The sequence below is a fragment of the Herpailurus yagouaroundi genome, unplaced genomic scaffold (genome assembly GCF_014898765.1).
Source record: "Herpailurus yagouaroundi ecotype Mexico unplaced genomic scaffold, PumYag 193, whole genome shotgun sequence".
NCBI lineage: Eukaryota > Metazoa > Chordata > Mammalia > Carnivora > Felidae > Herpailurus > Herpailurus yagouaroundi.
Window position 1 is genome coordinate 5,416,131 of NW_024412424.1, and position 11,267 is coordinate 5,427,397.

At 61.1% G+C, this 11,267-nt stretch overlaps 2 protein-coding genes across 7 annotated transcripts in view; both read left to right on the plus strand.

The window, feature by feature from the left end:
• Positions 1-7,139, plus strand: part of NBEAL2 (neurobeachin like 2) — a 29,849-nt gene extending 22,710 nt beyond the window's left edge. For 4 of the 6 annotated variants that reach the window (XM_040445163.1, XM_040445166.1, XM_040445164.1 and 1 more), the window contains 21 exons: positions 66-190; positions 280-415; positions 856-1,016; positions 1,116-1,432; positions 1,538-1,633; positions 1,990-2,114; positions 2,201-2,341; positions 2,523-2,653; positions 2,753-2,862; positions 2,969-3,086; positions 3,188-3,285; positions 3,810-3,926; positions 4,565-4,654; positions 4,739-4,848; positions 5,013-5,185; positions 5,285-5,379; positions 5,584-5,700; positions 5,799-5,957; positions 6,034-6,182; positions 6,429-6,564; positions 6,649-7,139. In XM_040445163.1, the coding sequence (XP_040301097.1) occupies positions 66-190; positions 280-415; positions 856-1,016; positions 1,116-1,432; positions 1,538-1,633; positions 1,990-2,114; positions 2,201-2,341; positions 2,523-2,653; positions 2,753-2,862; positions 2,969-3,086; positions 3,188-3,285; positions 3,810-3,926; positions 4,565-4,654; positions 4,739-4,848; positions 5,013-5,185; positions 5,285-5,379; positions 5,584-5,700; positions 5,799-5,957; positions 6,034-6,182; positions 6,429-6,564; positions 6,649-6,750 (2,806 nt within the window). In that variant the 3' untranslated portion in view covers positions 6,751-7,139. Of the gene's footprint in view, positions 1-65; positions 191-279; positions 416-855; positions 1,017-1,115; positions 1,433-1,537; positions 1,634-1,989; positions 2,115-2,200; positions 2,342-2,522; positions 2,654-2,752; positions 2,863-2,968; positions 3,087-3,187; positions 3,286-3,809; positions 3,927-4,564; positions 4,655-4,738; positions 4,849-5,012; positions 5,186-5,284; positions 5,380-5,583; positions 5,701-5,798; positions 5,958-6,033; positions 6,183-6,349; positions 6,565-6,648 lie in introns of those variants that run through there. The other 2 variants (XM_040445165.1, XM_040445168.1) reach the window with 2 other exon arrangements.
• A 117-nt stretch (positions 7,140-7,256) lies between these two features.
• LOC121011127 (death domain-containing membrane protein NRADD-like) lies at positions 7,257-10,805 on the plus strand. Its single transcript, XM_040445169.1, has 5 exons — positions 7,257-7,592; positions 8,854-8,994; positions 9,659-9,842; positions 9,958-10,100; positions 10,199-10,805. The coding sequence occupies exons 2-5, from the start codon at positions 8,904-8,906 to the stop codon at positions 10,516-10,518; spliced, it is 738 nt and encodes a 245-aa protein (XP_040301103.1). The 5' UTR covers positions 7,257-7,592; positions 8,854-8,903; the 3' UTR covers positions 10,519-10,805.
• Positions 10,806-11,267: the final 462 nt, after the last annotated feature.

Here is an 11,267-nt window from a genome sequence, read left to right on the forward strand (position 1 = left end):
GAGGAATAGGGACTTCTACAGTCTTCTGTGCGCACCCATGACCACCATCCGGGACGTATCTGCAGGGACCCACCGCTTCCCCGCTGGAAGTTGTCCAGTGCCGAGACATACTCGCGCATGCGTCTGAAGCTAGTGCCCAACCATCACTTCAACCCTCATTTGGAAGCTAGCGCCCTGCGGGACAACCTGGGTGAGAGAGGGTGTCCTGAGCTGGATCTGCTCAACCTCAAAAACCCTGCCCCGCCCAGCTCTTGCTGAGCACCCTTGGGCCTGTTGCAGGTGAGGCCCCCCTGACACCTACCGAGGAGGCCTCGCTACCTCTAGCGGTCACCAAGGAGGCCAAAGTCAGCACGCTGCCAGAGGAGCTTCCGGAAGACCAGCTCGGCGAAGATGAGCTGGCTGCGCTGGAGACCGCGTGAGTGGGGCTTGGAGAGAGCTGACCAGGAGTGGGGGCAGGGGTCTGTGCCAGGGCTAAACACCCCGAACGGGCTGTCCAAAATCAGGTGGGGGGTTGGGGAGAGCTGTCTAGAAGAATCGAGAGTGACTCTTTCGTAACTAGACACCCCCAGGCAGGACTGAGACACACAAACCAGACCAGCATGGGGGCCCCCAGAACAGGGGGAGCCAGGGGTGGGAGTTGGTGTCACGGCCAGACATTTAGGGGCTCTGGTTTGGGGTGGGGACTGGGGTCAGTGGGCACTGGACCCCGGACAGTTCCTCCCTCTCCTCTGGGAAGCATGAGAGTATGTTCCTCATGACGTGACGGCACTGGGAGAGTCTGGTCCTTGGGCTTATTTGGAAGGGGGGGGTGGGTAGTCCTAGAGCCTTGAGCCTGAACCAGGTGCTGGCCCCCAGGATGCAGGCAGCAGAACTGGACGAGCAGCATGAGAAGCTGGTGCTGTCGGCGGAGTGCCAGCTGGTCACAGTGGTGGCTGTAATCCCAGGGCTGCTGGAGATCACCACACAGCACGTGTACTTCTACGATGGCAGCGCAGAGCGTGTGGAAACTGAGGAGGGTGTGTCCTATTGGAGCTGGTTAGAAGGGCGTCAGGGGATGGCTTGCCTCTGGCGGGGCAAGGGTGAGTGACTGCTGCCCCTGATGTCTGTCTGCACAGGTATCGGCCACGACTTCCGGCGCCCGCTCGCCCAGCTGCGTGAAGTCCACCTGCGGCGTTTCAACCTGCGCCGCTCAGCCCTTGAGCTCTTCTTCATCGATCAGGCCAACTACTTCCTCAACTTCCCGTGCAAGGTGGGCGGGACCACAGCCTCATCTCCTTGGCAGGCCCCCAGGCCCCAACCCTGCCTCATCCCACCCCACACCCAGGTACGGAACCAGGTGTACTCGTGGCTCCAGCGCCTGCGCCCCCCAGCCCAAGGCTACCTAAGCAGCCGCTCCCCCCAGGAGATGCTGCGTGCCTCTGGCCTCACCCAGGTGAGAGGCCTCAAGTGTGGGGGGCGGGCAAGGTCAGAGCCCTGCGGTTGGGAGGAGAGCCGGACAGCCCAGCTGGCTCACCTCTTGCCTGCCCCTGCCCCCCAGAAATGGGTACAGCGTGAGATATCCAACTTCGAATACTTGATGCAACTCAACACCATTGCAGGGCGGACCTACAACGACCTGTCTCAGTACCCTGTGGTGAGGGTCCACTCCTTACCTCCACCCCTACCCCTCTGGTCTGCCAGCCCTGGTTTGCCCCAGTGTAGGTGCTGTGGGGGCGGGGCGGGGGGGGGGTGCCGCCTGACAGCTGGCTTCTGTTCCCTGCCCCTCCTCCCGACATACCCACACCCACTCTCCACCCTCCCCCGCTGGCCTCTCTTCTCCCGGAAGGGAATCCTGTTTATGGACTGTCTGTCCTGCTTCCCTGGGGTCCCTCTAAGTGGTGTGCCCCTACCTGGGGGCTCTGCCCACCTTCCTGAGGGTGAGGGTGGGGCAGGCTGGGCAGATAGGCCATCAGGACCCTCATGCAGCTCCTTCCCTGGGTGGGCGGCCAGTTCCCCTGGGTCCTGCAGGACTACGTGTCCCCAACTTTGGACCTCAGCAACCCGGCCGTCTTCCGGGACCTGTCCAAGCCCATCGGTGTGGTGAACCCCAAGCATGCCCAGCTCGTGAGGGAGAAGTGAGCGTGTGGGCAAGACCGGGCTTGGGGGCTGGGATGGGCCAGGGCAGGGCTTCTGCTGACTCTCCCGCTACCCTCGGCTGCAGGTACGAGAGCTTCGAGGACCCTGCGGGCACCATCGACAAGTTCCACTATGGCACCCACTATTCCAATGCGGCGGGCGTGATGCACTACCTCATCCGCGTGGAACCCTTCACCTCCCTGCACGTCCAGCTGCAGAGTGGCCGGTGCGGCCCGGGGGGTGGCTGGCAGGTGGTAGGGGTGAGGGTGGCTTGCTGCAGATGGGGGGGAAGAGGCAGGTCCTCCAGGTATCCTGGGCCCTTCGGCTCCCTTCCTTTCCCCAGCTTCACGCTCGCCCTCCCTGGCCCCACCCTCCCCGCCTCACTTTGGCCTGTGCCCCTCCCCCAGCTTTGACTGCTCCGACCGGCAGTTCCACTCAGTGGCGGCAGCCTGGCAGGCCCGCCTGGAGAGCCCCGCCGACGTGAAGGAGCTCATCCCAGAGTTCTTCTACTTCCCCGACTTCCTGGAGAACCAGAACGGTAAGAGCTGGTGCGGGGCCGGGAGGCCTGGGCACGGAGCTCGCAGGCTGGGGGTGGCCAGGGAGCAGGTGACCGTGAGACAGCTGCCCTCCCTGCCAGGCTTCGACCTGGGCTGCCTCCAGCTGACCAACGAGAAGGTGGGCGATGTGGTGCTGCCGCCGTGGGCCAGCTCTCCTGAGGACTTCATCCAGCAGCACCGCCAGGCTCTGGTGAGGAGAGGAACACAGGCGGACAGCCAGGGTTGAGGGTCAGGGGTGGGGGTGGGGGGTCAGCCATCCCTGGACTGACTGGCCCCATTCCCACCCCCACCCCCAGGAGTCGGAGTATGTGTCTGCCCACCTGCACGAGTGGATTGACCTCATCTTTGGCTACAAGCAGCGGGGACCGGCCGCGGAGGAGGCCCTCAATGTCTTCTATTACTGCACCTATGAGGGTGGGCATGCGCTGGACTCAAGTGGGGGCTGGGGCACAGGAGAGGAGGGCTGAGGGCAGAGGGCAGAGAGGGAGCCCTGACTGCTCTGCCTACCTGCCCAGGGGCTGTGGACCTGGACCACGTGGCGGATGAGCGGGAACGGAAGGCTCTGGAGGGCATTATCAGTAATTTTGGGCAGACTCCCTGTCAGCTGCTAAAGGTAAGGCCAGCTTGGAGATTAATGGTCAGATATGGGGTGCCTGGGTGGCTCAGTCAGTTAAGCGTCCGACTTCGGCTCTCATGGTTCATGAGTTCGAGTCCCATGTCTGGCTCTGCACTGGCAGTGCGGAACCAGCCTGGAATTCTCTCTCTCTCTCTGCCCCTCTCTCACTTGAACACGCACACATAATGTTTCTCTCATTCTCTCTCTCAAACTAAATAAATAAACTTAAAAACAAAAAAAAAAAAAAAAAAAGAGGGGCGCCTGGGTGGCTCAGTCGGTTAAGCATCCGAGTTCAGCTCAGCTCGTGATCTCATGGTTCGTGAGTTCAAATCTCACGTCAGGCTCTGTGCTTAAGGCTTGGAGCCTGGAGCCTGTTCAGGCTGTTCTGTGTCCCCCTCTCTCTCTGCCCCTCCCCTGCTCATGCTCTGTCTCTCTCAAAAATAAATAAACATTAAAAAAAAAAAAAAAGATAATGGTCAAGGATGCTCATGCCATGGTACTGACTGGCCACTTGTCCACAGGAGCCACATCCAGCTCGGCTATCAGCGGAGGAAGCAGCCCAACGCCTTGCACGTCTGGACACTAACTCACCTAGCATATTCCAGCACCTGGACCAGCTCAAGGCCTTCTTTGCGGAGGTGAGGGGAGGCGGGGCTTCATCTTCCTACTCTGTGAAATGGGTTTAACTCCACTGTCCTTACGAACTTCTTGGGGCAGATGGAAAACCTAAATCAAGACCACTGGTGTTAGACACCTTTGGAAAAGAGGTAACAGGAAAGGAATGTGGGAGTGGGAGTGGGGCACCTTCTTTGCCAAGGCCTAGACAAGGTGTTGACTCGCCTAACCGTCTCTGAAAACCTCCGGGAGACCAGAAGTAAGGGTCTTGGCCTTGGATGTTTCTTTCCTCACCTTCATGCTTACATCAGAATGCCTCCCGGCCCGACGTTTTTAGTTTATCCTCTCCTGCTGCCAGCAGGCTTGGGAATATGAACTAACAGTAACAGGATTGGAGGACCAAGGTTGAGACCAAGCTTGAGATTCTGAAGGACCATCCTTGTCCGTCCCTGCATCTCACTTACTTTCTGAGATGCCCTCCTGAAAGCCCACTGATCTCTCTTGACTGTTTCTCAGAGGGACCTCTGCCTCTATGATGCCTAGTCTGTGGCCACTGGGGGTTGAGAGGAGAGGAAAGAATGGCAGCCCAGGCTGTATGTACGGGAGTGGGGCACCCGGCTGACCACGCAAGCATAGCTAGCCTGGTACTCTTACTCTGTAGGTCATCAGTGATGGCGTGCCCCTGGTACTGGCCCTGGTTCCCCACCGGCAGTCCCACTCCTTCATCATCCAGGGCTCCTCAGACCTGTTGGTAAGTGCACCAGGCAGAGCCCATCTTAGCTGCACCCCTCACTGACTCCGCCCCACACCCACCTCTGCCCCCTCTTGCCCACAGGTGACCGTGAGTGCCAGTGGGCTGCTGGGCACCCACAGCTGGTTGCCCTACGACCGTAACATAAACAACTACTTCAGCTTCAGCAAAGACCCCACCATAGGCAACCCCAAGTAGGACACAGGGATGTGGGCAGGGGTGGGCTCTAAATACCCTGTCCCCTGACTCGTCTTCCCACCCAGCCAGAGCGTGGGCCGGTGGCGGGGTCTGGCCTAGGTCTCTGAGGGCCTGGGTCTTCTTGGCCTGGCCTCACCTGTCATCCCCCTCACTGGGTCAGGATGCAGCGACTGCTGAGTGGCCCGTGGGTGCCAGGCAGTGGTGTGAGTGGGCAAGCCCTGGCAGTGACCCCCGACGGAAAGCTGCTGTTCAGTGGTGGCCACTGGGATGGCAGTCTGCGAGTGACCTCACTATCCCGGGGCAAGCTGTTGAAGCAACTCAACCGCCACCTTGGTATGGGCAGCCTTGGAGGTGGGGTGGTGCGGGTGGGGGTAGCTGGCCAGGGGGGGTGTGACTACTCTGTTCCATTTGTACCCTCCCCTCCCCATGCAGATGTAGTGACCTGCCTTGCATTGGACACCTGCGGCATCTACCTCATCTCAGGCTCCCGGGACACCACGTGCATGGTGTGGCGGCTCCTGCAGGAGGTATGCTGGGTGGGCAGCCCCGTGGGGCCCCCGTAAGTCCAGACCTGCCCTTCTCTCTGCTACCGTGAGCAAGGCTGGGGCTCCACGACCCTCCAGCTCTCTGGCTTTGGACGAGGCCATCACTTTCCTGAGCCTTAGCCTTCTCACTCAGGGGCCAGGGTAGTGAGATGTCCCCAGTTCTGAGCCAGCCCTGGCTCCCTACAGGGCGGTCTCTCGGTGGGACTGGCATCAAAGCCCGTGCAGGTCCTCTACGGGCATGAGGCTGCAGTGAGCTGTGTGGCCATCAGCACTGAACTCGACATGGCTGTGTCTGGATCTGAGGTGTGTGTGCGCCTGTGCCCAGGGGAGGCCAAGTTTGCTAGGCAATGCCCCTGGAGATTAGAGACCCCTGCCCAGCACCCTAAGCTGCCTTCCTGCAGGATGGAACTGTGATCATCCACACTGTACGCCGCGGCCAATTTGTGGCAGCACTACAGCCCCCAGGGGCCACGTTACCCGGACCTGTGTCCCACCTGGTGCTGGGGTCAGAGGGCCAGATTGTGGTACAGAGCTCGGCGTGGGAACGTGTCGGGGCTCAGGTATGGAAAAGGGGTGCTCAGACAAGAAAGGGGTAGTTGGTGTTCTGTCCTTGCTGACACCTCTTGCTTCTTCCAGGTCACCTACTCCTTGCACCTGTACTCAGTGAATGGGAAGTTGCGGGTTTCGCTGCCCCTGGTAGAGCAGCCCACAGCCCTGGCAGTGACAGAGGACTTTGTTCTGCTGGGCACAGCACAGTGTGCCCTGCACATCCTCCACCTGAACAAGTGAGTGCCACTGTTTATGAGTTCACGGGTCCTCAGGGTGGTAGTCACTGTAAGAAGACACCCAAGAGGTGCTATCCCCCAGCCCACCCCCACCCCTCTCTGGTGTGCACCCACAGCCCCTTACCTGTCTGTGGGCACATTCTTCATGGCTGTCTCCTGTCCCACAGTGGGCAGAGAAGGTACCTGGGAGAATGAAGAGACACAAAGCTAACTTGCACTTGAGAGCATATCCCTCCCTCCCTGCAGACTGCTCCCAGCTGCGCCTCCTCTACCCATGAAGGTGCCCATCCGAAGTGTGGCTGTGACCAAGGAGCGCAGCCATGTGCTCGTGGGCCTGGAGGACGGCAAGCTTATCGTGGTGGGCGCGGGGCAGCCCTCTGAGGTGAGGATAGGGGCAGGGCGGGCCTCGATCGGGGTGGGGGGCCGACAGTCCTGGCCCACTTCTCCCCGATCCTACTTCCCCCAGGCGCGCAGCAGCCAGTTCGCGCGGAAGCTGTGGCGGTCCTCCAGGCGCATCTCCCAGGTGTCCTCAGGGGAGACAGAGTACAACCCTGGAGACGCGCGCTGACAGCCGTCACGCAGGCTCCTCCCCCGGCGGGCCCCGCCCTTGGAGGCCCCGCCCAGGAGTCGGCGGGAACCCGGAGGAGGAGGAGACCAAGAGGCCGCGGCCGGGGATCGGCCCGGCTCCGGGGGTGGGCGGGACCCCACCCCCGCCCAGCTCAGGGATTGGTGGGCGATTCACTCCAGGAAGTCCCGCCCCTCGCCGGCAGAGGGGCCGTCCGGAGTCTGGCACTGGCCTCAGCGGCAACACAGCACTTTTTTGCACAGTGTGGGGCGGGAGCCCAGGCTCCCCAGCCCCGCGTCCCGGCAGAGCACGGGGACCGGACTGTGGCCTTAATCTCTAAAGGCGGCCCCTCGCTCTCCCGGTCTCGGCAATAAACCTGGCCTGGTTTTGTAGCTGCTTCGCCTCCGAGTATGCATGCGCGCGGCGTCTCCGCCTGCCTAGGCCACCGTCCGGGCCTCGTGTCCCCCTGGCCCGTAAGCCCACCAGGGCGACTCGTTCCCTCCGCGTGGCCTCCGTTTCTCCAGCCGCGCCGTTCCGGTCCCTGTGGGCCTCAGCCACCTTTTCTCCCCTGCGGATGGCTCCCAGCTTTCAGCGCGCTCCCGCAACACCTCCGCACGTGTGCGCGTCCCTGCGCGGGGCGGGGCCAAGGGCGGCCACGCCCCGCGCGCCCCCGCGCTCGGGCCTAGGCGGCTCCTCCGCGGGACCGCCCGCCTTGCGCCGGAGCTGGCCTCCCCAGGGTCTCCACGCAGCCGTCCTGGCTAGTCCATGGTAGCCTGGCAGCGCGGAGCTCCGAGCCCCGCCAGCCCGAGTGGATCCCGGGAGCCTCCGAGGGACGGCCGCTCCAGGTCAGGAGAGGGGTGGGGACAGAGCCCCGGTCTCCCTGGACCGGTAGAACCGAGGGCTGCTTTTCTGTTCCCCCACCTCGAGGCCCGTGATCCTGCGGATGTCGCCCGTCGTCCGTGTGGGCATGTGCGGGCGTATTTTGTGGTCTGGAGATGCGCGCACGTGTGTGTGTGTGTGTGTGTGTGTGTGTGTGTGTGTGTGTGTGTGGAGGTGGGGATTGGGGAGAAGAAGCTCCAGCCCCGCAGCAGCGCGGGGGGGGGGGGGTTGGGGGGTGGTCGGGCAGACACGGGCCTGGCTGTGGCTAGGCGCTCCAGTCACGGGCCCACCTGCCAACCAGGATCCGGGAAGGGCCCCTTATATGGTAAGCGACCCAGTTGTACAAGCCCCACATGTGGCAAGGGCCACCGCCGTCTCTATCCCAGACCCACTTGCACACTGGGTGGAGAAGTGAGTTTGGAGACAAGGCCGGATGTGGTGGTGGATGTCGGGGAGTTAGAGGGCCTTCCCCCAGGTTTCTTGTCCGTGCCTTCCGGGCAACATCCCTCCTCAGCCCAGAGGAGGCTTCTCTTACCCAGACCTTAGGAAGCGGGTCCCAGCAGGATCCGCCCCGTGGTCTACATGGGTCCTGGGACTGAGTAGTCCTGGCCTTGAGGTTTCTAGCCTCAAAGACCTCTCAATTCCCAGATGAGCAAGGACGAGGGGGCCTCTGAGCCCATATACTCTGCCCTTGCTGAACCCACCAAGGAACCTTCCTGTCCAGTTTCTGAGCAGGAAGTGAGGGCTAAATACCGATCCTGGAGAAGTGGGGCCACAGTCGCTCCAGGGAGCCCTGTTTTAGAGACTTAGGGTGTGGGGTTCCCAGGCTCATGCTGAGAAGTCTGGGGGAGATTCCCACTAAGCAGGCCTCTGGTCTGGCTCTGGCTGAGGTGGGGATGGGAGTTGCTCGTCCTCCAGTACCATCTCTGGACTCAGCCCAGGGGGGTTGCTAAGGTCTTTGAGATAGGGAAGTTTCCAGCCTGCTCTCCTCCATCCTGAGCTGCCGGCTCCTCTAGCTTTGGCCAGTGGGGGCTTAGCTCTGTCAACCCCACCCCCATCTGACACCGGCGGAAACTGGTCCAGGTTGGTAAGTGGGGAAGTGGAGGGGGCGGTGGTAACCAGCCCTGGGGTGAATCAGGATGCAGTGAGCCAAGAGAGGGGGACAGAGTCTACCAGGGGACTCCTGACATCAGGCCTGAGGAATTTCTCCCGTCTCGCTACACATAGCCCCTTTTGGACTCCGAGAAGTGTCCCAGCAACTTTGCCTGAGTGTTGGAATGACACTCCAACATCTTCTCCAAGAGATGCAGTCCATGGGAGCACCGCTAGCCAGCAGAGCCATGCTTCACAACTCCAGCCACAGGGAAGGTAAGCTCCATGTGGGTAGGTAACTGTCAATCGAAGTTTGGGGGCACTGGCTAGGTGGGTAGGTCACAAGTCCAGTTACAAGTTCTGGAGTCCCTGTACCTTGTGCCTTGCCTGCACCAGATTGTGGAAATAACTGGCCTCCAGGCAGAAGTGAGCAGCAGCATTTACTTGCCTTCCAGCTCAGCTTTATTTTGTACAAATCTACAAGGTCTCGTGTGCAGAAAAGCCCCCGTCGGGACCACCATGAATCCATTTGCTCTCCCGGACTTGGTGGGAGACAGGACACACAGTCTAATGCCCCAGTAGACAGAGGAAGTAGAACAGGAGCCAGGAAAGGGAGAGACTGGAAGAGATCAAGGAGGTCTTCCCCAAGTAGGCGGTACCTGCCAGTGTGTCAGATGGAGAGGGTACAACCACAAGAGCAGACGTCTGGAAACCTAGGAGAAGGGTACACCTGGGAAGGGCTAGGTGTCCAAGAGTGGCGAGCAGAGGGGAGGCTGCGAGAGATGGCCAACCAGCTCCTGATGCCATGCTATGAGTTTTTGACTCTACGTAGTAGGGATTGTTGTTTCAAACCTTTTGGGCAGCCAAGTCTAAGTGAAGCTACCCAGGGATCCTAGCCTTGATTCCTTGCCCTTGATCCTGTTTGTCCTTTCCTCTACAGATAAGACCTGGAGGGTACAGGGCAGGGACAGGGAAGAGGTATGGGGAGGGGGAGCCCTGGCCCCCAATACCTCCTCCCCATTCCCTCCTGAGCCTCCAGGGGCCTCAGGCAGCATTATCCCTGTCTACTGTGCCCTCCTGGCCACTGTGGTCCTCGGTCTGCTCGCCTATGTGGCCTTCAAGTGGTAAGTAGTCTGGGCACTGCCCTGTGGCACACCCTCCCCAGCTGGACTCCCAGCTAGCTCCCTCTGTCTCAGTGAAGGCTGGAACAGGTTGGCGGGTCCCCCCTGCTCCCCACAGCTGGCGCTCTCATAAACAAAGACAGCAGTTGGCCAAAGCTCGGACTGCAGAGCTGGGGACCTTCGACAGGGACCAGAGGCATGGAGACAGCATTGTTTTCCTGGACAATCCTAGCGGTCAGGAGCCCTGCGCCCCCAGTCAGGGTGAGCCCCCTTTCCCAATCTACAGACTTTCACACCTGGCTGTGCCGTAGCACCCGGCCCACCTGACCCTGTTGTGCCCCTCACGTCTCCCACCCTAGGGCCACATCCTGAGCTTGGCTGCCGCCTCTACCTTCACCTCCCTCAGCAGCAGCAGGAGGAAGTGGAGCGGCTCCTGGAAGTCTCAGACGAACCTGACAAGGGCTGGCAGGGTCTGGCGGGCCGCCTGGGCTACCAGACTGATGCTGTGGAGGTCATGGCCCAGGACCAGGTGCCAGCCTACACCCTGCTGAGGGACTGGGCTGTCAAAGAAGGCAGCGGTGCCACTCTCGGGGTGCTAGAGGACGCCCTGGCTGCCATGGGCCGCGAAGACGTGGTCCGGGTTCTGCGCCCCCCAGCTGAGGGCTGCTCTGTGGTGTGAGCGGTGCCGGCACAGCCCGGCCGCTCAGGGAATCTGCTTCGGTGCTTTTCCTTTCTTGGGCTTCCTGGCACTGGTGGCCTCAGCCTGCCTTGCTCTGGGGGAACAGAGAAGATCCGGCCACCACTCAGCTCCCCTTGTCCGGCCTTCCTCCAGGACGGGGACCAGGATGTGGGGGGGGTCAGCAGTGAGGGGTGGTCCTGCCCTCCTCCCTGCCCCACCTCCCCTCACTTAGCCTCAACTGGTTTTTCTATTTTTGTATCTCGTATTAAAGGCAACTTTGGACTACTGTGCCGCCTCTGACTCCTTGGGCCTGAGAGACGGTTGGGTTGCTAGGAGGCAGAGGCCCAGAAAGAGAAGAGGGTCCGCGGGAGGTGGGAGGAGCACGTGAGGTGGCAGGCAGCATGCTCCTGTAGAAGATGCGAGCACTCGGGAGGCACAGGCTGGAGTTCACATCTGCACCTTGCCATTCGCTGGCTGTGCGTGTCAGGGAGCGATTTTTACCTTTCTAAACTTGAGCTTTCTTAGCTGGAGAACAATACATAGAATGGCACATTTGGTAGTCCCCCCCCCCCCCCCGCCCCTAGACTCCCAAACTGGCACTGAGGGGTCTGGGGTTTGAGACCATTTTGTGACTTCTGCTGTGACTGGCATCAAGAGGAGACTGGAGGCAGACTGGCCCTGGGAAGCCAGCTACCGAGGGCCTCAGGTCACTGCTAGTTGAGAAAAAGGAAGAAAGGTCTCCTCGTAAG